Source organism: Arachis hypogaea, chromosome 8 (genome assembly GCF_003086295.3).
Source record: "Arachis hypogaea cultivar Tifrunner chromosome 8, arahy.Tifrunner.gnm2.J5K5, whole genome shotgun sequence".
Classification (NCBI taxonomy): Eukaryota; Viridiplantae; Streptophyta; class Magnoliopsida; order Fabales; family Fabaceae; genus Arachis; species Arachis hypogaea.
In genome coordinates, this window is record NC_092043.1 from 33604381 (window position 1) to 33630167 (window position 25787).

Here is a 25787-nt window from a genome sequence, read left to right on the forward strand (position 1 = left end):
GTTTTAAAACTATTAAATAATTATTATTTTTTAATTTACATTAATTACTTATTCTTCTTAAAATAAGTTTTTTTCTTTAATTTTACCTTTTTTGAAGCGTGTAAACTATTTTTTATAAAAAAAAAACAAGAATATTATATGTTCACGAACTAAATTGATTTATTGGTAATTTGGATAAGTTGGCTAGTTGTAATATTTGACTTAGTTATAATGTTTGACTTAGTCAAAATTATTAAGTATATATAGAACTCGATAAACTTGCACAAAATGATAAAATTAATATTAACAGTCGTTTTAATAAATATACATACTTAAAAAGAAATAGTTAATTTGAGAAGAAAAAAAGTATATCGAAGGATGTTAATGTTTCTTCTTTTTGTTTACAAGAAAACGCGTTTAGTTGGCAGTATAATTTAAATAGTTTAGCTAAAAATTAAAATATACTTTTAAGGAACGTGTTAAAATTATTAGTTAATTTGTTTTATAAAAAAAGATATAAATTTTAAATTTGTAATATATTTATTAAAAAAATTTAGAAACTTATACTATCAGCATATATCTCAAGAATACATTTTAGCTAAATCTTAATTTAAATCTCTTCAAATTAAAGTTGCTGTTTATTGTTTAATTACTATGGAAATTTGATTTGGCTACTCAAAATATTTATTCTTTTTTATCCTGTCTATATATCTTGATTTTCTTTTGCATTCAGCGTCTACCATGAATATGATTGGACGTTGAATTATTATCCAGACTTTGGAAAAGTTCCTTATTTATGTCCCCACCAAAAGAAGGCCCCAAATAAAAACTCTTGTTTATATTATGTTGATTGTTGGTTTCCTTCTAATTTGGATAACAGGGGAAATCACCATTATATTATTTATTAATGATTTTGAAAAGAAAAGAAAAAAACACAAGAATTTTGCGACGAAGAATTTTAATTTTTACCATAAATTTATAAGTCTTAAAGAAAAAATATTACAAAGTTTAAAAAAATTGCGATGAATTTATAGATTTTCAAGAATAATATATATATATATATATATACACTAAATGGCTGAAATAATTATACGTTACTAAATAATATGCGTTAGCCTCCTCCTGCTGCTGCTAATAATAATAATAATAATAATAATAATAATAATAATAATAATAATAATAATAATAATATTATTATTATTATTATTATGTAGTCGCCAAAAAAAAATTATGTGCCGCCGAAATTAGTTGGTGGCTATACACCTATACCTAATGCAATGATCCATTCTTTTACATTTGGTTGACCACGAAGGAAGAATAAATTCCTCTCCCAAATATAAGATTAATTAATTTTTCTTTTTTGTTTACTGTATCTTAACTCGACAAGTCAATAAATTATTATATGTATAAAACAGAAATTAAATTCTCAATATTTTTATTTAAGTAGATGGGTGAATTGATCACGCTACTAATTCAAATTGGTTTAATTAATATTTTTTAATCACATGTTTAGCAGATTTTCATGTTTTTTTTCCAGGGCCTATTATTTTTGGATCCTTTGGTGGTGACGATATCTGAATTGGGCCATTGTGGAGAGTAATGGGCCATTTCAGAATCAACAATAACTTATTGTGGGGACAAAAAAAATCAAATAGTAAATTAGTAATTCTAAGAAATAACAATCCGATCCAACAGAGAAGAGAGTAAAAAAATGTTGCTGATGCCATTATCATCGTCTTCATCATCATTGGTTACTACTACTAGGGCCTTTCTATGCAAATGTCCTCATTCGAAGCCGAAGTTTCAATCTTGGAACCGAACCCACGCTAACGGAGCATCAACACGCCATTTCCATTGCTTTTACCAGCTACAGTTCTCTCACATGAGGGAAGCTGTTAAAGAAGAAGAAGAAGAAGAAGAAGAAGGTGCTGCTATCTCCTTGGAGGAGTGGCGGGCCTGGGGCACAACCTCCCCCGTTCCATCCATGGTTTCTCAAATTGTTAATGATTTGAAGCTTTTGGAGAAACACGTCGATGCTCGCATGAGCTTTGGTGGCAATGGTGGAAAGTTGCAGGTTTTTTTTTATTATTTTATTTGAATCTCTTTGGATTTTTCTTATCTTAAGCTGTGCCTTCTTTATGTTATTACTAGAAAGAATGTCTCAGTTATATTCTACGGCTAATGATTTAATCATATGAATACCTGTAAGTAGTGTGTAGAAAATACTATACCATTACCACAAGATGCCCGAGTTCAATTCCCAATTTTTTTAAAAAAGGGATCTTTCTCATAACGAGGATCAGCTACATGAATCTAGGATTCAGACTATGCCATGGAGTCCTTCCTGAAATTTTCAATTTAGAGTAATTAAGATGTAGGACTTTTAGTTATAAATCCGCCTATAGTCTTACTAGTTACAAAATTTTCATAAACTTGTTTACAGCAGTTACCAAATACTGCTTAGCAATAATAACTTGCACCTCCATTTGTCACATGATACATTATGATTACAATCTGATCACTGGAGATTTTGGATGCTATGTGATGATTCAGGGGGATTTTAGGGTACAAGAAGATAAGAAACATCGAGCGACCTATCAGGCATTAGGTGATTCTGAAAAGAAGCTCCAGTTTTATTCAGCCAGACAAATAGCCTGTCGCGTGCTTGGAAGCAGGGGTTACCTCTGTCAGAAGGTTTAATTTGAAGTGGTTTGAGCAAGGTATTGCCGAATAATGGTGATATGCCTTGGGCATCTGCTCTTACGGATTATTGTTTAATTTTGTAGTGCTGGCTTCCTGTGGAGGAGGATTGTATGTGTTCAAGAATCAATTCCTGCTCCCTCTGGCCGGGAATAAAATTTTGGTTGTATATGCATCCCAAGGTTTAGATATTACTCGTTGTTTCTGTCATGGTTCTCTGTTGTGTTATCTGCATTTCTCTTGAATCAGTTACTTGTACATGCAGGATTTCTTACGACAGAACAACACTGGTAAGCTGTTGTGGCAAGTGTTTGGTGTTGATGCTGCAAACTTGTGCCTTTTTGGCATTCCTGAACATGAAGAAATCATGTGGAATGCATTTAAACTGACAGGTATATCAATTTCTGTAACTTGGCAGTACCTATGAAGAAATCATCAGAATACATATCGTTGCATTTATTATTTCTACATTTTCTTTCATCAAATGTTTCTTTGAATGCTTAAATATATATACATAAAGGAACACAATATTCTTTATCAAATATGGAGAGGGTAAATGGTTATGTTCCTAGTTTCATTTCAAATGAATCCTTATTGTGGTAGTATGTTTAAGCTGGATTCCTATCATCAATTAAGATATTAGTGCGTGATTTAATTTAGTTATTCTTCCTTGATATTTTGGATCTACATGCTCTTGGGCTCATTATATATAATTCTGAAGATTAGTGTTCAGTCTGTTTGGATTTGGGTTTACCTTAATTCAGGAAAAAGTAAGGTATGGTGCCTTTATCCCAACAAGAGCTCAGTTTTAAAATCAGTTCAACATGCGTTTGGTGAGGAGATGGTCACAAACTATGAAGTCACAGCAGCAAAGGTTTTACTCTTCTAACATTATGATGATAATTGTATTTTTCTCTGTTGGCTTACAAATATACGAATAGTACTAGCAATTGTACTTGTGAGGAGAATGCTGTGTAATTAATGAAACATGAAGCAATACTTAGTTTGGTTAATTTCTTTTATGATATTTTATATTCATTAGTTACGATTGATACCTAAGCAATGACAACAACAAATGGACTCTAAATTTGATGAGAATATTGATGCTATTTAGGTCAATGACCTTTGTAAACTAAATATCATTTGTTCATGTTGCCTCAAGATTTCGATATAGAGTTCCTTGTTTTCATGTTGTGCAACAAGGTAACAGTCTTCTTTTGATTGTGAAGGATTCAGAAGTAGACACAACACTGCATTTTATTTTGATTGATGGGACATGGAGCAACTCTGCAGCTATGTTTAGGCGTCTTCAGGTAATAACTGGAGGGTTTCGTTTTCTTTTTCTTCTGTTTATACGTTATAGTTGCAACTTTTCACATGAGTCTGCTTAGGCAGGACAAAGTTTTCCCAGTAGTATTGCTGGTTTTGGATGAACGACAAATACGATCGCAGCTAGCTTTGGAAAAATGAAAAATAACAAAAATAAAAAAATATAACATGTCAGGTATTAGATTATAAAACAGCTTGAGTTTTCAGAACTGTGCCTCCCTCGATGACCAACGATTGTTAGAAACCAAGGGATCGTAAAATGTTATTCTATTGTATGTTCGGATGTTCTAGTTCTCTTAGACATGCCAACAGGATACCAGATGCAAGTTAGAGGGGCCTACTTTAACAATTTACGAGTATAAGATAATATCGTCTTATTTCGCTAGTTCTGCACAAACTGCTTTCAATGATTTTATTTAGGGTCAGTTAAGGTAGGTTTGGAAGCTATCATTGGGGCACAAAGATAGAGATAGTGAGACAATGGAGATAGAAGCTATGCTTGGAATGAGTTAACTGTTTTCAATCATGTTTGCGTCTCACTGATGTGAAGTTTTTAATTTCAACAGGATCAAGCAAAATCAGTTTGGGGAGATGAGGACCTTGCTTGTATATCCTTAAATCCTGGTGCATCTGCCATGCATAAACTTAGGTAATGAAACTTCAAATTAGCGAAACCTGTGCTGTGGCTACCTCTTTTTTTATTTCCGCCTAAACTTCATTCTTTCCTATGGATTTCGCCATACCCCCTTTTTTTCCTTGCGATTAGAATCGCATTAAGATGTTTTTTTTTATAATTATGTCGGAACTGTAGAATTTATTAGAAATATATTCCGATGCATCCGCTATAGTTATTTCGTATCCCCCCTTTTCTTTTCGTATGATTTTTTTTACTATCCCCGACACCACGATTTTGAATCAGAAGAGAGATCTCAAGAAATGGCAGATCTATTCACTCTATCAATAACCGCTATCTATGGCAGGCCCCAACCATCTTGGGATCGGACTTGTACGGCTGCAGCAGCTGTCGGCCTGCTCTTAGAGCTCCAACTTCTTCCCCAGTTTAGCTCCATTGGGTTGGATACACAGGCAGAAGCAGTGGAACATGCTTTAACCGTACTGTTAGAAGCCCTCACAACTCGACGTGTTCGCATGGGGAGGTCCATAACGCGGAAAGTGAGGCAAACCAACATCCGTTAGAGAATATAACCAAGTTTGTTTCTGACAACTTATACAGCAAATCTATGCAGTTTTTGCCATGAGAGAGTTCGTTAACGATGTACATATTGGCTGAATGAGATGACTTCACGAACGTTTGATACAATTTTTGTTTGAAGTTTTAAATTTCAGTTCAAAATATGAACTGTAATTGTTTATTGTAGTCCATGGAATGTATCATTTTTGGGAAAATTTGATTTGAGGACTTTTCTATTTTGTTTCCCATGGTATCCCCAATTTGGCAGGCCATAGGCCAAGGATTAACCCGTTACAGATCGGAGCACCATTAGGTTTGTTGTTGGCCAATGAGTTGTTTCATGGGCAACGCGAAATTCGAACTCGCGCTGGTTGCTTAAGCGGACTTATTATATATGTCTCGTCACCTTTATTTTTTAGTTTTTGTCATCATAATTTCGATTTTAAAATACCTTAATGTGCACTCTGTGTGGAGTTCTAATTCAGATTGGTAATAGATTTCCATATATGAGTTCCTAGAAATGCATTATAATAATCTAAACATTAAAAAAGAAAGAAAAAAAAGTAAAACAAAAAAACTGCATAGATAAAGTTAGTTTTATGTAAATTTTGTTTTGTTTAAATTCAGGTAATTAGTAAATAATAAAATATAAATAGTTAGTTTTATTGTCATTGGTTATTTATCTATTTATAGATAAATAATTATTATAATTATACAAATGAGTATCTCCAATAAATGTGTATCAATCAAAGTTGGTTTGAAACAGATGACTCCAACAAATTGCACAAAATAACTAATTTTGATTTGTCTTCAAACTGAAATAACTGCCATTGCCACCTAACTCCACAACAGGCTTTTTGCAAATTTAAATTATGTATCCTTCTTCCTCTTCACAACACACAATACAAAGAATCAGATATAGAAAATGGCTTCATCAAATGCCTTATTCTCTTGCATTCTCTGCTTCTTCATTCTCATTGTCACATTGGCCTCGGCTTCTTCCGCTTCCAATCCTGGTAAGTTCTTTTCTTTCCCTCCAAACACCGCCATTGTTGCATGCATGCCACATTTTTTTGTTGTTGTGACATTCATTTGTTTGATTTCAGGGGTATCAACTACAACTGTCCGTTCCCTCCTTCAGGCCAAGACAGGTAACATTTCTTTACTGTTGTTTAATCTGTGGACATAAAGCGACTGATTTTTTGAAATTATGAATTCCATTCTAAGCTTATTATCTTACAAAATCAAACAATAAATGCATGTCACGCTCCTCTCTTTTTTGCATGAGACACGAAAATTTAATTTTGATGCACTACCTAACGTGTAAAAAACTCATATTTTAGATGATTTTAAAATAGTGAATTTAAAAATTAATTACTTAAGTTATTTGTGTAAAACTCCTTTGCATTGAATGTTACATAAAAATTAAATTCACGAAACATAATGTGTGAATAATAGAGGCAAATGTAAAAGTGTTGTCACTGTGAAATCTATACATTTTTTCGTAAATTAATGAAAAATGTATTTTTTTTCCGCTTAGACTCCCAAAAATGTTCTACCTTATGTCCTGCTCTCGAATTTTGGTATCGTTCTCACTCTAATAATCAAAATTTGAAGATTTATTGCCGAGAAGACAAAATACATTAAAAATAAAAATAAAAGATATTAAATCTTATTAGATAATTAAAACTACCATTGATTTTACTATCCGAAACATATATAATGCAGCTTGCAAAGTTGACATGGAGAAGCTGAACTACACAATAATCACAAGCCAGTGCAAGGGGCCACATTATCCACCAAAGATTTGTTGCAATGCTCTAAAGCAATTGGCATGCCCAATCTCAAAGGAGATCAATGATGAGGGAAGTGATTGTGCTCAAGTCATGTTTAGCTACATTAACATTCATGGAAAATACCCTCCTGGCCTCTTTGCTAATCAATGCAAAGAAGAATCTGAAGGTCTTAACTGTGAAAATGTAGTATATCCTCCTTCTCCTTCTACATCTTTTAGCTCTCCCAAACTTTCTCATCGTGCTTCTCACCCTATCATCTTGCTCTTCTCTGTTGCTGCTTTCCTAGGAGGCTTCTTGTTCCATTGGTTCTAAACATGTATGTATATATCATTAATTTGAAATCAAAGTCTGTTGTACCATATTAGAGAGCATGTTTGAGTGAAGAATAATAAGGTTCCATCTCTCATATTTAATGCTGTTGAATTGGATAGTTTGCAACCAAAATTTCATTGAAAGTGAAAATTATATTTTTCAGTTAACATCAACTAATTTTTTTTTTTTTAAATTAATTTGTTTATCTTAAATTCTAAATTTTAAATTCTAAATCATATACTTTGAATCTTAAATTCTAAATTATAAACCTAAATACTAAAGTTGACTAATGTTAGCTATTAAAAATTACACTTTACCTAAAGACCAGTAATCGTAATCAAATGAATTTTACAAAGACAAAATAAAAAACACACACTAAAAGTTTCTGTATGTTATTGAAATATGCCTGGACTTTATTTATTTATAATTTTTAATTGAAGTTTATATACTTTTGCAATGGCAAGTATATCCAATTGGATCATGCCCTTTTTTAATTAAGCGATGATGATGTAGAGTGTGGGGTTTAGACTTGACATACATGACTCCAATATAATGCAAATTGAAGAAGTAGTGGGGTTAATTAGAATAAGCACTTATCCGAATTTCTCTATTGATCTCGCTCTCATGTTTATCCTCTTCGATTTTGACCAAAGCACAATATTAAATTTCCTCCTGTATGGTACTAGATATGGACGAAGAAAGTTATTAGTACAAATAATACAATGATTGACTAAAAATCAGAAAACAAATAAATGAACGATTCGCCAAATAAAATAAAATAACGAAGAATCCAATTGTGGTCTGTGGAGAGGTATGTATATATGGTCAAAACTCAAATGAAACCCAAGCCCTGATTAGTCAATTGGCTAACCAACTTGCAATTGGTCCTTACAATTGAATAATTGACTGCCACCATTCCAGTAACAAATTATTGAACCACCGTACCCATGATTTCTTCGTAAATTTTAAACAAAATTGTCTTTATATATATATATATATTAGTAAGGCAATTATTATGATATTCTTAAAAAATTAGCCAGGGGGTAAATGTTTTCTTATATATTATTGTATAATAAATGTAATTGTAAATATATTTAATATATGAAATAATTTTATAAATATTTTATTTGAATATAAATAATCATGTTTGAATTAAACTTAATTAACTTATCATATTATTTCTATTCTCATATTATAAAACATGAGAAATATTTGTGTAATTCTAGATTTATATTTAATGTGCATTCTAAAAACTGATTTTTATTTAAATATATTAAAAATGTGTAAAACATATTTATTATATACAATCATATATAGTCTTTAATTTTCATTCAATCACGGTGTTACACAGTTGTACAATTACAACTGTTTTCTTGAATGATTATTCACGTGGTTAATATAAAATATAATTATTTTTACTAATGTAACGTTACAGAATTGAATGTACGTATAAAAAAATTTATATTGACAGTACATCAAAATTAAATTTTAACATATAATAGGAAATAATTTACTCTCTGGTTTTAAATGAGTACCAACAATTGGCTTGTACTAATTATTTTATGCTATATTGCTATTATACTTTAAGTTTCTAATTGTAACAGTAGAAGTATTACTAAAAAGTGAGCAAAAATGAAATGACAATAATTCTTTAGATTTTCATTCTGGAAGAGTCATCCATTGCCCGTTGATGAGTGACGTCAGTAATTTGTCCACTAACTACTATTACTTTATCCAAAGCCTCTAACCACATATCATGTTGCATTCTATAAGGAAGCTTCACATTTCATGTCTAATACGTGCATGATATCGACCCATCATGAAGCACACCAATTTGATGCATTGTATGCTTGTGTAATGTAATCAACTAATCATGCAATTATTGATTAGACAGAACAACAATAATGTAACTGAAATTTTTTTTATAAAGTTATAAATAGTGATCGAAAATTACATGGAAGAGAATCCGCCGAAAGGAAATGAAAGAAAAGTATATATATATATATATACCCCGACATAAAAAATCGGCTTGAAAAGTTGAAGGCATGCAAGATTTTTCAAAAGTTCAACAAAATAATTTTCGGTACCTTCACGCAACATTATGTGTGCATTTTTGTCCATAGACTATGGTGCTGAATGCTGTATATATGCACCTATGCTTGTTCTGTATTTCAACTATGCTATCCTTTTTTTGGGTCCACTTAACTAGTGGAGAATTCGTCCTAAGTCCCTTGACCATAGAAACAATCAAATTAAATATATAACTAATGTATATTACATTTATTCACTTATATAAAATGTTGTGTTAATGGTAAATGGGATATGAGTTATTATTGTGTTTTAATCCACATAAAGTAAGCATCAAAGACTTTTTTTTTTTTTTCCTAAATGGAATTAGTTTTGAGGAATAAGCAAAGATGTCTCATAGTTGAGTGATAAATCCTGAAATTTCAAAAGAAAAAGAAAGAGAAATAAAAACTAAAAAGTACTTAAGGATAGCAAAAATCTCCATCAAAATAACAAAAATATATGTAAAATAATAAAAATCAATCTGAATTAATTTAAAGTTATTTTATTTTATATTTATTAATTATTCTTAAAATAAATATATAATATTAAATGTAATAAATATATAATTTTAAATATTATATATATAAAATTATAAATATTAAATGAAATTAAATAACATTAAATTATCTTCTCTCTGCCGTTAATACTTACGGTGATTACCCGCTATAAAGAATTTGACCAACCTCATGGGGATCTTTACCGTGAATAAATGGGAATGTAAGAGAGAGGAGAAAATACCTACTCTATGACAACCCACTAAATCTCCATGACATATAAAATGATCAAATATCAATTAATTGCTATATACATATAAATCTAAGAACAAAATTAAAAACTTTAATTATTCTCTCGTTTCTTATAATTTTATTGAATTTTTAATTAAATTTTTATATATTTTTTTTAATTAAGTCTCTATCAAATTTTGAAAATAAGTGCTTATCGTGATAAAAATATTAGAAAATTAATAGAATGTTTCATAAAACAAAACGAATATATTTAACACTTAACTGAATATTCTGTATAGTTTAATAGAATATTTTTCAGGACTTAATTACAAAATCTGAATCGTATACAGACCTAATTGAAAAAAAAAAGTATAGGAACCTAATTAAAAATTTAGTGAAATTATAGGAACTGCCGGAATAATTAAACCAATTAAAAATCATACTCTAATTGGAATGGCATGCCGTGAATAGAGATGAATTTTTATATGCTTTTGTTAAATACTATTGTTCTCTTAATAAATAGATTTTGAATTTTTAGTTTGTAAGGTAAATTATATTAGATTAATGGGTAAAGTACTAAATTGGTCTCTAGGTTTTGGGATAATTCTGTTTTGTTTCTTAAGGTTTAAAGTGTTCTATTTGAATTCAAAAAAGTTTTATTTAGCATCAATTTAGTCCCACAGTGAGATCGTACAAGCTCTAGAGGCACAAAATCAACCATTGATGCATCAATACATTTATTTATCATTTTTTTAGTTTTATAGAAAATATTTTATTTATATTATAAAAATAATAATAAATAAATGTATTGATGCATCAATGGTTGATTTTATGCCTCTTGAGCTACAGAATTACGCCCAAACCTAGGAGACCAATTTAGTGTTATTTTCTTTTTTTTTTAGTTGATATTCATGAATACCTACGTATATCTTTGATTTTTACATAAATAAATAAATGAAAACTCTTAAGAAAAATGAAGAAACAATGAAGACGTTTTCCTTAATTGGAAATTTGGAATAGGAGGAGGGGAAAAAAGTACTTGCCCTAATAAAACCCCATTGCCATTCATGTAGCATCCTTCATCTTTCCTTCTCTACCAAATAAGTAACAACAATGAAAGTGAGTCAACAAGGCACTTCCTCCTTACTTTAGACCTTCTTTATTTTTCTTTTTCTTTTTCTTTTCCCTCTTTAATTTAAACTTGTCAAGCCACCATGATCCGAAATATCAAAAGCTCCAATAAGAATTTTCTTGTCTTCCAAGAAAACATTATGCCATAATCAAATATCCTTTAGATGAAAGGAACCAATATCAAAGAGAAATTGCAAGGCTAGTAAGCCACTTTTCTAACAAGATTTTCAAATCATAGCAATGATCATAAGTTCAAAAATTCCATAACTATAATCTCCAATCACCTTCAACCATAACAATCATTCACTCTCTTAGGCCCTACATCAACATACACGTGGTCACCACATTAAATGACCAAGTAGTTGTTACAACAATCTACCTCTCCAACTTGTCCCCAATGACAATGCTCTTAGGATTTGACTTCTTTGATGTGCACAAATTAGTAAAGTACAACCATAAAAGGTTTTGTATCCCATAAAAAAAAATTTGGGTACTAGAACTTTTTATGTTGAATGTTACCATCTTCTGTATTTAAAAAAAAAAAAAACCCACCAAATTTCTTCAATTTATGGTATGTTTTCAACATAGACATAATTCAAAAAGGACTCCAGTCACTCCACAAATATAAGGTCAGAATTAGCACCACGAGAGCATAATCATCATATCATATAATAGTCCCGTGACATTAAAAATTTAAATTACACAATTTTTTTTCCTTTTTAACCAAACCTTCTCTAAAGACTCCTAATAAAAATAAACTCCTACGGGAAATAAAACAGTAAAAAGGTTGAAATATTTTCCCACAGATGAATCATTAATCATTAATACTTGTCTAAATAACAAACACAAGAAAAAAAAAACAGAGGAGGAACAAGCTCCAAAAGAAGGAAGAGAGAATTTAATTGTGAAGCACACTTTTTTTCCCTTCATCTGTGAGCAGTTACGAGAGTTTCAATGAAGCGCAACCCGTCGAATCTCGGCGCGAATTTCTCCGACGAAGACGAATTTGCCTTCGTGGAAGAAGAAGGCTGGCGACCTCTCTCAGCCATACCGTCCTGCAAAACCCAAGAAAAATATTAAAACTTTTCGAAAAATCCCAGATCCCCATGATTTTCGGTAACGGAATATTCAGCGAAATTGCCGAAAGAGTCAACATTTTGGAGGGAACAGTTTTGGGTTACCTGGTGGTGGTTGGAAGAGGAGACGGCGGCAGAAGCAGCAGCGGCGACGGAGGCAGCGAAGAGGCCGGACTTCTTCATCTTGGGTTTGATGGGGGTATAGAGAAGATGAAGAAGTAGGTTGAGATTCGAGATTCGAAGAGTGTTGGTTGAGTTTTTAAGGATTGCAGATCCCGCAAAGTTGTTCTTAAATTGTGGGGTGAGAATGGAGAGAGAGAGAAAGTGGGAACACGTAAGAGCGTTGTGTTGCGGAACGTGAGTGCCTTTGACGGCATATATATAGGTGCTACCATGTGTCACATTAACTTCTGTGTGCTAATTCGAATTTTCTAATATTTTTTTTACATTTAATTTGTAATATATATTTAATTTTTTTAATATTCTCCTATTGTAAATAACTAAATAAGAACACTCGGGTCAATAATATTATAAAATATAAATTAAATATATTTTTAGAACTTAATTTTGATTATATAAAAAAATTTTACATATGTATTTAATAATTTTTTATGATGTCCTTATGTTAATTTTCAAGTTAATTTATCATCATAAATTTATTAAAAATATATATAATAAAAAATAAATAAGTAAGAGTGATATCCTCTTAATACTTAAATAATTATAAATTTAAAATATATATGTTAATTTTTTAAAATATAAAAAATTAAAAAATTAAAACTTTTTTATTTAAAAATTATTAAAAAATGAATTAAGACTCCTAATTATTTTTCAATGAATAATTAAAAATTTTGTGTACTTTACTCCACAAACTTTAGAGGAGTATGCAAATTTGTTGTCTACACTTTTTTAATTTTTTTTAATATTCTCCAAAACAAAATGCTTTACACCTCTTAAATTTTGAGGAAATTAAAATTTTTTAATTTTTTTATTCAAATAAATAAAGTGTTATTTTTTGTCATATATTTTATAAATAAGACTAAAAAAATTTAAAAATTAAATATCATATTTTACACCTTTAATTTAAAAAAAATATTTTTAATTTTGAGCTACATATAGACCTTCCTAATTTTAAAACTTTAATACATTAAACTCGGTGAACCATTGATAAAATTACTAACATTATTAATGGATTTTTTTAAATAATAAATAAAATAAATATTTTACTTATCAAAATATATATTTTATAGCATTTTTATCCAAATGTATCGTATGACTTATCTCGTTTACACTGTAAAAGAGATAAGACTAAACACGCGACCTATATATACAATTCATTTACAATGCTCTGCGGAGTTGTTTTCACCTATTTTTTCAATTCTTTTTAGTTTCTACCATCTTCTAACCATATTATCGACTTACTAGGTGAGTATGGCACACATAGATGCACATGATTTAGCCATCAACTGTTTGAACGCGACATGGCGCATCGCGGGATAGCCGACTTCTAGACTAAAGTTGTTGTCTTTGTATTTATGTTAAAACATGTACTTGAAGTTATAATTAGGGTTCTTTTATAGAACTAGTGTACATCATAAATTAATTGGATGAATCATGAATATATTATTAGAAAAGGTTGATAGTTAGAGTTTGTCTTTTAAGTGTTAAGTTAAATTAAGTTTTTAAGTAGATGTTATTCATTTTATTTTTTTATTAAAAGTAATTTATTAGGTAAATGTTGAATGATTAAATTATTACTTATTTAAGTTAATTTATTAAATATATATTTATTAATGTAGTTACTAATTAACTAGATATTTATTAATTTAGTACTTATTAATTATTTAAGTTAATATATTTAATCAAATTATTTGTTAACTACATGTTTAATAATGTAGTTATTAATTAATTAAGTAAATATTTTTATTTAAGTTAATTTATTAAGTAAATACTTTTACTCATTTGTTAAATTTATTTCTATTTATTTATTAATTTAGTTATTAATTAACTAGATATTTATTAATTTAGTAATTAATTATTTACTACAATTTTTATTACTTAAATTAAGTTATTTGTTAACTACATGTTTATTAATAAAGCTATTAATTAATTACGTAAATATTTTTATTTAAGTTAATTTATTAAATAAGTGTTTTCACTTATTTGTTAAGTTTGTTTCTAGTTAACAGTTAAATTAATTCCTTATATAAATGTTTATTAGGAGTTTTTTTTTAGCTAATTTTGATAGCTAATTATAATTTTATAGATTTTTTATTTAGCTTTTTTTTATTAGAGGTCTCACCTGCTTTTCTTTAGACAAGTGAGTTACACACTTATTCCAATGAACGCTATTATCCTCTACTTGAAGAAGGTTGGCTTCAGTGATATAGTACTTCTCAGAGATTTCGTATTTGACAACTTCATAATCACGGTATTCGTGGAGCGCTGGCGTCCTAACAAGCACATTTTTCATCGAGTAAGTGCACCATCACCCTGCAGGATGTTGAGTGTCACCTCGGATTACGCGCGCATGGAGAGTTAGTAGGTGAGCACTTATGTGATTTCCACATATGGTACGGGACCGAGACCTGGAAGTTGGTAGAGCGGCTACTTGGTGCTAGGTCTCCTATAGTTTAGCAACAAGGTGCACAGAGAAATGAGTCTTTCTCCCTTAAGCTAACATGGCTTCGGGAGCGACTCCAGCAGATGTCTGTTTTCGATGATAAATGAGAATATAGAACACAGTTAAACTTGAACTTACCAATATCCGAGATTCTGTCGGAGAGTAACACAGAGACTTTAAGGGCGGCAATCTGCTTCATATTGTCGGCAATGCACGTGATAATTTAATCGGTCCGACTCTACGACTCGGTACTCAACACTTCTGCGAATGCTGTAATTCTTTACACCATGCATTACTGCATCTCTGCTTTTGAATCGATGGCCAACCCGAAATTCCATGTCATCGTCTAAGTTGTAATCGTCTTCACCCGTGTTAAAAAATAGATTTTTCTCTTGCATCGCGTCCAAATCTAATGTATGATAGTGACTGGGTACAGATGACAAAGTCGACATTGAGTACGGGACAGACAGAAGATACCAACGTGATGGCTCGACCGAAGTCTCTAGTACAAACTCCTCATTCTCATCATCTTCAGAATCGCTATCGTTGCTATCCACAACATACTCCTAGTCAAAGTCCTCACTGTCAACGTCCATGTCTTCCACTGGACTAATAACGTGTAGCGGTGGTGGTGCGAGAGGTAGATCATCCTACGTAAAGTCCAACTTGCCAGATCTACTGTCACTGACATCACCAACCTTTGCAGAAAGTTCCATCACTTGTTCCGCCACGATTCTCCCATGGATAGATGTCAAACATTAGGCGCACATGCTCATTGCCAAAACAGACGAAACCAAAAATTTTCATTTTCCACCGGTGCTATCAATCTATACTCCACCATTTCAATCTCTTTTCTCTTGCTACCATTGACGCTACTCAATATCAAAATCTTTAGCTCCGACAAAGAACTTACTCATCGGGTACATAACAAAATAGGATTCTCACACTAAAATATCACTCCAGTATCACTATTTCTCATATGACAATTGGGATACACATTTACAACTAAATATTCACTACCACTAGACATTTTGGCTTACTTTTTGGAAAAAAAGGGTAGAGAAGAAAAAGTAAAATGTTTGTGAAGAATACAAAGGGTTGCATATCCATTTATAGCTGCTAAAAATTTGTCGTCGCGTATCTCGTTTACAGTGTAAACGAATTAAGATTGCATGTATCTTATTTACACTATAAACGAAATATACACGTCTCATATTTCGTGTCTTATCTCGTTTACAGTGTAAATAAAATATGTACAATTTTAATTGGTTTACACGATAAACGAAATAAGCTATACGACGCATTTTGATAAAAAAATGCTACAAAATGTATATTTTTGTAAATAGAATATTTATTTGATTTATTTAAAAAATCATATTATTAATATTAGTAATATTCATTTTTAAAAAATAAATAATAATTTAATTTGTGTAATTTTAAAATTTAAGAACAAAAGTGCACACACATAATATTAAATAAAAAAAGATTTTTAACTTATCTTTCTAATTATTATTCTATTCCTAAATAATTTTTTATAAAGTTTTTACCTTTCTGATATTTTTAAAAACAATACATATATTTAAATTTTATCTATTTAAATATTAAAAATTAAATTGAACTCTTGATAATTACTCTATTAAGCATAACTGAGTTAAACAAAATAAAAAAACTATTTGTAGACTAAATTATTAAAATTAATTATTAATATATTTACGTATAAATATATGTATTATTTAATTTATTTTTAAAATATATTTATATTTTATTATATATTTTATATTAGTAACGGACTAAAATATACACTTAGTATAATTAAAAAAAGATTAATCATTATTTTAGATTAAATTTGATTACTAAAGCATTAAAAGTTGTTTCCACCGCCCTTCAATTATACACTATCTTATACATATGTGCGTGTTTGTGTGCTATTATTTTGATAAAAAAAGATATTTTTTAATAAAAAATTTTTTTTAACGTGTTTGATAAATTTTTAGTAATAAAAATAAAAAATATCCTTTTTGAAAAGTTATAATTTATATCTTTTTTTAAAAGATCTTTTTTTTAAAAAAAAATATTTTTCATGTAATAAATAAACAAAAAGTACTTTTATATTGTTATATCCAAACATAATTGATAAATAAAAAGATCTTTTTACATGAGATACCTAAATATAAAATTACTTTTACTTTTTCATAAAAATTTTTAAAAAAAGATAACTCAAAAAAAGATTTTTTTTTTAGAAACTCACTCAAGCTAATAATTACATTTTCACCTTATAATGTCAAAATTAAAAAAAAGGACTAAAACATAGGTTATTTTAATAATTAAATTCAATTAATTTTTTATATTCTTTTATTATCAATCTTTTAACTATTAAAGATTGAATTTGATTATCAAAATATTCAATTAAATAACCGCACGGCCGAAATTTCCAACTTCAAAAAGACTGAAATCTTGATGTTCTAGAAGCATGGTGCTTGCACGAGGAGGGGGTAATTTAGTAATCAAACGTATAAAATTTATTTAAAGGTTTATCGCGGCTGATCGACGTTGATTCATTAACCTTTGTTCAGAAATCAGAAGAGCTTAAATTGAAAGTAGGTGTCGTTATTGGTTACATTGATATTTTTAAGGATCCACCAATGAGGAGCGAACAAGTGGGTGGCAACGATGAAAGCAACGAGGCATCACCACTCTCACAAGTTCATTTCCACAGTTGTAATCTTCAATCCTTATTTCACTTCCAACTTGCATGCCACGTGGCCCACTATTTAGTGTTACATAGATTAGGACAGCGGGGAGAACCTTATCTCAGATTTTGATTTCTCCTCCATTTTTGTTTTCAGGGAATTAATCTGGCATATGGTTGCGTTAAAATGTGTAATCAGCTTTTTTTTTATATATATCCTCACAGGATTTTTCAGTTTTTTATAATATTTTTTAATTTAATAGACTAAAGATTGTACTAATTTATTATTGATCAAAATTTTATTTAAGATTTTATTATTAATTAATAAATTATTGTATTTATAAAATAAAAATTTTTAAACTTTTAATACTTATTTAAATAAATTAATAAATTAATTGTTAGATCAATTCAACCTGATTATGTATAGTCAGCTTATAATTTAGTAGGAAACTCTTCAATTTCACATATGGTTATGTAATTTTGTTAAAATTCAAAATAGAATTTGAGTCCTTTCATAATTTAATTCTAATAATATATTCATATACCAAATACTTCTAACACTAATAAAAAATATAATTTTTTATTAATTAATTGTATATTTAATTATTTTTAATTAACAAAATAGAAAAAGACAACTACTAGTTGTTAAAAAAATATTATATTAAAATAGTGTCCACTATAAACATAGCTGAATTGACTTTAAATTTTATCAATTTCAAGCCAAATTATGCCAAAGATATGTGTGGTTTTCTATTAAAAGATGCCATGCAATTATTGTTTATTACAATTGATCGGATTTTTTTTTTCATTATAAAATAAAAAAACTTTATTTTTCCAAAAAATTATCCTCTATAAATACCTAAAAAAAAAGCAAAAAATACATAGAAAATACACAAAGAAAATTTGACTTGAAGCTCGCTGTGAAATAAGACAAACTTCTTATAAATAATAAAGTTCACTAGATATAATGAATTACTTTTTTTTTCTTTTCTTTTTTCTAATTTTATTGATTAATCATATCAGTATATGGAAATTAATCTTTACTTTTTATATTATTGTGTACATTAAGAAAAATCTAACTTTAATTGTTTATATTTTAGAATTTTAGGAAAGCATTTTTTAAAATTGCAGTATTGCTCTTTTCAACCCATTTTGAAAACTATATAACATTCTATGAAGCACGGATTTTCTCATGGTGCCGGCGTATCCGTGTCGGACACGAATCCGACGCCGACACGCGGTGGATACTTCAAACGAGCGTATCGACGGCGTGTCTTCTTGCAGTGCAGAATTTTGGTGGAGCGATCACGAATCCGAACGAGTCCGACCCGATTCAGATGTTCATGAGACGGATTTTTTTGTTGGACTGTAAATCTTCAATTGATTTTGTGATTTTATTGCCCAATTAACCAATTTTTTCTTTCTAATTTTAAAATATTTTAAAATTAAAACAAATCAAAATTTAAATTTAAAAATAAAATAATTAATAAATCAAAACCTAATTCTATTTACTGTTTGTCTTTGGTAGCTTACTTACTCACTAGCTTAACTGTTCTTGGTTCTCTGCGTTATATTGAAAAAGAAGAAGAATAGAAGATACAGAGGTTGAAGACGAACTGAAGAACTACATTGTGTGGTGCGTGGTGTTTGCAGATGATGGAAGTTGTGGTGTTTGCAGATGATGGACTTGCAAGAGAAGAAATTGATACATTTTCTGTTAGCGAGATGGCAAGAGAATATTAAAATTTTTTATTTTTTTTTAATAATTGCATAATTTTAAGCCTTTTTTATGCAATTATATTTACTCTTATATTTACAATATGATATTTTATTAATTTAATATATTATTTAAATTTTAATTCACAACATATCCTAAACGTGTCGTATCCAATTTTTTATAAAAAAAATGTGTCGACGTATCCATGTCGTGTCGTGTCCGTATCCCGTGTCGTACAGTGCTTCCTAGATGACATTTAGAAATTAGAATAGAGGAAAATAGTAAGCAAATTCTTTTTTTAACTTTTATAATAAATTACTTATAAAAACAGATGAATTAGTTCTAGGGTAAAATTCCAATTATTGAATCCTAAGAATCAACCTCAGGAAAGAATATGCCAATAGGAAAGGATACTAAATTAAAACTAATTTGCCGGTGGACTCTTACCTAAATATTGGGATGACTACTTAATCCAACAGGGAAAGCATCAATTCCATACCTAATGGAAAGAAAATGACAAACTGCCATTCCAAGTACCAATTACCAAATGCCAAACATAACAACATAAAATGCAATTTATAATAATAATAATAATAATAATAATAATAATAATAATAATAATAATAATAATAATAGAGTAAGCGTATTATTATTATATCTACGAATTTTTTAATAAGATGATGATTCAGGTGAGAATGTCTTTTGTATAAAAATTTGATTAAAAATTATTAAATAATTTAATATATTTGATTAAATTATTTGATATAAAATATATATATATATATATATATATATATATATATATATATATTCTTGTTGCTATAGATATTTTCATGTGAGTAACTATCAATTAATAATTACTCTATTATTAAAATATTTTATTCAAGTTAAATCTTAAAAATATTTATTTATTTTTAATATAATTAATTATTTTTGAATAACACTGTTAAATTAATCATGATAATTCAATTATAATTAATTAAATTTATTTAATTTATTGATAATTTTGTCTACTACTTCTATAATTATAATTTGATACATTGTTAAACCTTTTTTTTTATTTTGCGTCTAACCAACATGCATTCCAAATATTACTAATTTACGCTTAAAAAAAATATTACTAATTTACTATATATACTGATTTTTTTTTTTAAATTACAAGTCCTGCATTAATCTTTTACTAGAATTTACTGTTAATTTGCTTTAATTTGGAGCGCTATGACTACTGTAGTGATGGAAAAAATGATTTATTTCCGAAGTATATATGATCTATCTTGTCTTTTTTTTTTTTTTTCATTTTGACCCGAATCATCCTTTGAAAATTTGTATACGTGGTGATTATATAATGTTCTTGGGAGCCAAGTGGAGGCACATAATAACATTGTCGACATTTATAAACATGAAAAATCCACGCATGCCTGAAAGTAACTTTTAGCATAAAGTTAAAGGCAACTACTCCCATGAAGATGGCAAAAACATCTTCTCATGATGATCCTTGTTCAAAAAGTGTAACTTATTTATTTAGCAACATTTTAAATAAAAGTAACACTTTTACTTCAAATCAAATCAAGCCCTACAATCTATCATCCAATGGTCAAAATGATGTATCTTCACATGATGATAATCATTAAATCTTCATTGGAGTAGCCACCAAAGTTAAAAACCTCAAGTTGAAAAACCAACCCTTCATCACTTTATCAATTTCACTTATTTTAAAAAATATTCAATACTTTTTATTCCATTTAATTTCTTCAAAAGTTTTCAACAAGATTCTTTTAGCAAGTTCTACACGATTAAACAATAAATATAGAATTACCAAAAATATTATTTATATACCAAAATTAATTACTAAAATTAATTATTATATATTTTTATATAAATATATATAATTTAATTTAATATATATTTTATATTTTATATTTTAATAAATATTTTATACAGGTGCTTGGGCGCAGTAGTAGTTTAGCACCCAAAAAAAGGGAGATATTGTTCTCTCTACTTAACCACTCATTTCCAACTTATAAGAAGTCAATATCAATAGAACTATACGCAATCTTAATTCTTAGAACAATAATGCCACAAACAAATGAGATTTTTTTTAAAGGCTCTTCGTGAAGTTGCATTGCTGTCCCACATAGCATTATTTTTTGTTGAGCATGAATCATGTTCATTCATTCTCTATTGCTTTAATTTGGTCTCATTAATTCGTTCTTGATCTTGTTTATCACCCACGCCCTTATCTTCAATTTCGTTTTCATCATAACTTCTTAGTACATCCACTTATTTAAACTCCTTACTAAACAATAAAATAAAAAGGGTTTGCAAAGTTGAGGGAACAATAGTGATGAGATGATCCAACCCTCGGTGCATGGATTAGGATCCTATCAAGTTAGTTAAATTAGTTTTATTTAACAAATTATGTCTTCATATTATAATATAAAGAGATAAAATAGCAATAATGCTGCCATATAGTATGAACATATGTATGTAACGACAAAAACACGCGTGTATGGAACTTAACTTACGTGGCATTTCTCAATAGGTGAAAAACTTAAAAAGTTGAATAAAGTGTGTATAATTATTAATTCCATGACATATACAAGATTATATAAATAAAAAAAATTGTAACAATATTTAGTGTATTTAAACTATAAAGCCTAAAAGCCGTACAAAATTGTCAAATATTTTTAGTGCATCATATAAATTAATGAATAGAGAGACAAATCCAAACTTGCGACATTTTTTTGTTCCTTAAGATAGGCTTATTTTAAAATATTGAGACAAAGATTAAAAGATTGAGATTTAGTATTATATTTGTTAGTTTAGAGATTAGTACTACAATTTTTATTTTTATTTCTAAAATTTTAGTATATTAGTACTTCTAAGAAATAGATACAGGAGATTAAATTTTTTAAAGATGAAGACTGAAACTTTAATAATATTTTATACTTAAAATATCTTTATTTTAATTAATTAATTTCAATTTTACTCTTTGTATAAATTAAATTAGAATTTTATTTTTGTTTGAATTTCTGACTCCTACTTTACACCAAACAGAATACTAAAATTTATTTTAATATTTCTCTTAGTCTCTATCTCTCAATATCAATCTTTCTATTTCTGTCTCTCCACCAAACGCTATCTAAATTCTTCAAAATTGTTGAATTAAACATTCTTAACCTCAACAAGCAAATAAACTAGTATATGGTCTAAAAATACTACTCAAAAAGAAAAAAGAGAATCAATTGATTGCTTTTTGTAGATTTTGATATTACAATGGTTTCCATAATAATAAATACTTCATATGAAAATAATATTATAAAATTTTTAAATAATTTAACATATTTAATTAAATTATCTATATAATTTATATATATACAGATATCTTCTAGAAATAATCTGTTTACGAAATAATATGTTGACGTAATAATGGGAGGAGATAAGTAACTAGCTACGGGACCATGAACTTGTATCACACGGCATGGATATGGCAAACATGGAGTAATCTATATCTCAGCACAATATCCCAGGACATATAATAAATTTTTTAATTAATAACATAATAATAATTTTTAACATTTATATGCAATTGGGCTTTGGTTCGACATTCTTGGCCAATAATTGAGCATGCATGAAGAGTGGGTGAATGAATGATTGGTTGAAGACTTGAAGTAGTGAAGGAGGATAGGAGTTCATCATAGAAGTTAAATGAAAAATAAAAAATAAAAAATAATTAAGGGTGTATTCTGAAATTCACATGGGGAATATTTGACAGCTATCTCTTTTCCCTTTCTTGCCGTATCTACTATACATTATTGTTGTTTAGAGGTTATTATTTTTATTTTTTACACAGAATTGAACAATGTGACAATAACCCCTAAACAACTCTATTATGGGTTACTATATTGCCCTACCCCCTCTTAATGTTCCGGTTATGGTCGGTCTACGGTTTTTTATTATTGTTATTGATGAGTTTGGAAAACTCTAAACTAATTTTTGTGATGACTAAACATTATTAATATAATTAATTGCAAAATTAATTTTGGATTTAATATTAATTAAATTAATTTTGTAATGCAGGTTTTATTTGGGCCAGAATGAATATTATTGATGTAGGCCCAAGTGAATGCTTTGTTATGTGATTAAAGCTTGATCCATAATTACCAGGAAAGCAAATGCTTTTAGTGGGCCAAAATTTCAATAGTCCAATGTGTTCTATACATGCTATGATCCAAAAAGAAAATGATGTTGGGCCAAATTGAAACATATAGCTACCAAGCCCAATATTGATGAATGTTTCCATGCACTATTCGAATCCATGAAGCAAAGGAAATAACTAAATGCTTCCAACGGATTCCACTTCATTATTTTGAAGGATTTCAAATGTAATTAATGCATTGGAAACATAAGAAAGAGAGAGAAGATTGATTTGATGGCAACTATAATGATACACGCCACTCTAAGCTAGGGAAGTGGGACTTTTAACTTCATTTCATTATTGTCCATTAGTTTGAGTTCAAACTTCTCTCTTCTCTCTCACTTCTTTTCTTCTTCCTTCGGTTAATACACAGGAAGCCATGGAAGCTATTTGGTGCTACCTAAAGGAAAGAAAAGCAAGGTTGAAGACCATCGAGTTGATGGCACGAAAAAGAAAAAGAAAAGTATGCTGTGGCTAAGATTTGCATCACTTATGGTAAGATTTTGTGATGAGATCCTGGCTTCTCCATACCCAAAAAGAAGAAGAAGATTCGGCAAGCAGAAAGATCTTGGAGGCGTGACTTGTCTTCGTTTCTGATCAACCACCACAGGAAGTAGCTAGAGTGGCGAAGTGATGGTTGAAGGCAGAGATTGAAGCAGATGAAGTCATCATCATCATGAAGCATCAAGGGCCAGAAATCCATCTTGGAGAGGAAGCCAAGGATGGAGCGCTCGGATTGATGAAGAGTGGTGACCAAGGAAGGAACAGAGGTATTTGCATGTTGGTTTTTGCATGAGTTACCTCTTCTCTCTATATGGCCGAACCGGTTTTTGTTGAAGGAAAAGAAGCTGAGCTCGGGTCTGGTTTTCAAGCTGTGAAGACTTCACTTCTCTATAAAAGGGGTGAACAGTCATGGTTTAAAAACAAGGAGTAAGATTTGAGAGTGCAAGGCACAGAGTTCTCAGAGCTACCTAAGCTAACAGTTCTTCTTCTCCTTCAAAGTTTTCTGTTTTGTATTTTTCTGTTTAATTTTGTCATGTCTTGAGTCTCATGGAAAAAGGCAAACAGTGAGGTTTGTAAGAAAAAGCCATAGAGCGGAAAAAGGCAGAGAGTGCAAAATTAAAAGAAAAGCCATAGATGTCTTAGAGTTCCTTTGTACATCTTTGTTGTGTATCATGATTCTGTGGGAATCCCTTGTAAGTTGGGTTAGCACTTTACAAGTTGTAATCTGGATGATTATAGTGAAATTCCATCATTGTTGTGATGGAGACTGGATGTAGGCTGCACTGCACTTAGCAGCTGAACCAGGATATATCTGGGTGTAATCCTCTTTCTTTCTTCCTACTTCAATTCTTTTTTTTACTGTTCAGATGAAGAATCAAAAATGTCTCGTGTCAAGTGACGAGACAAAATGAAAATGTCTCGTGGCTAGGGACGAGATAAAACAGAAAAGTCTCTTCTAAGTCCAGCCAGTTTTAAGCAAGCAAAAAGGGGCTAAGATTCAACCCCCCTTCTCTTAGCCACTGAAACCATCAATTGGCATCAGAGCTTGGTCTCAAAGAGATCAAGCTTTGCAGCTTGGAGTAAAGATCCTCATGGCAGAAAACAGTGGCGCAAGCGTGGTGTCTTACAATCTGGTTGAAGGTCAATCAAGCAACAGACCTCCTCTTTTCAATGGGAAAAACTATACCTATTGGAAGGAGAGGATGAAGATATTTGTACAAGCCATAGATTACAGACTTTGGAAGATCATCTTGGAAGGCCCTACATTTCCAACTACCACAAATGCTCAAGGAGTAACTTCTCTCAAACCAGAAGCAAGCTGGACCGAAGAAGATAGGAAGAAGGTGGAGTTAAATGCCAAGGCAACAAATCTGCTCAATTGTGCTATCAGCTTTGAGGAGTACCGACGAGTATCACGATGCACAACGGCAAAGGAAATCTGGGATAAGTTGCAAATCACTCATGAGGGAACCACTCTTGTAAAGAAGACTCGGACTGACATGTTAAACAGGGAATATGAGATGTTTGCAATGAAGGAAGGAGAGTCCATTGATGAACTGTTTGAACGGTTCAATATCATCACTGTTGGCTTAGATGCTCTTGGAATCACACATTCAGAATCTGTGCTAGTGAGAAGAGTGTTGAGATGTCTCACAAAAGAGTGGGAAACAAAAGCTTTAATTATTTCTGAAAGTAGTAACTTAGATTCCATGACACTTGATGATTTGAGAGGAAATCTACTTGCTT

At 29.7% G+C, this 25787-nt stretch overlaps 2 protein-coding genes across 3 annotated transcripts; both read left to right on the forward strand.

Moving 5' to 3' along the window:
* The first annotated feature begins 1664 nt into the window (after window positions 1-1664).
* Window positions 1665-5436, forward strand: LOC112707117 (uncharacterized). 2 transcript variants are annotated; one of them, XM_025758700.2, is made up of 8 exons: window positions 1665-2053; window positions 2533-2673; window positions 2766-2861; window positions 2945-3071; window positions 3444-3553; window positions 3909-3992; window positions 4575-4657; window positions 4989-5436. In XM_025758700.2, the coding sequence occupies exons 1-8, from the start codon at window positions 1691-1693 to the stop codon at window positions 5203-5205; spliced, it is 1221 nt and encodes a 406-aa protein (XP_025614485.1). In that variant the 5' UTR covers window positions 1665-1690; the 3' UTR covers window positions 5206-5436. The 2 variants fall into 2 exon arrangements, with proteins under 2 accessions (XP_025614485.1, XP_029144308.1); XM_029288475.2 differs by having other exon boundaries at window positions 1666-2053; window positions 4928-5436.
* A 544-nt stretch (window positions 5437-5980) lies between these two features.
* LOC112708403 (GPI-anchored protein LLG2-like) lies at window positions 5981-7475 on the forward strand. The gene is made up of 3 exons (XM_025760565.2): window positions 5981-6216; window positions 6307-6351; window positions 6929-7475. Exons 1-3 carry the CDS (start codon window positions 6126-6128, stop codon window positions 7306-7308), a joined length of 516 nt encoding a protein of 171 aa, XP_025616350.1. The 5' UTR covers window positions 5981-6125; the 3' UTR covers window positions 7309-7475.
* The last annotated feature ends 18312 nt before the right edge of the window (window positions 7476-25787 follow it).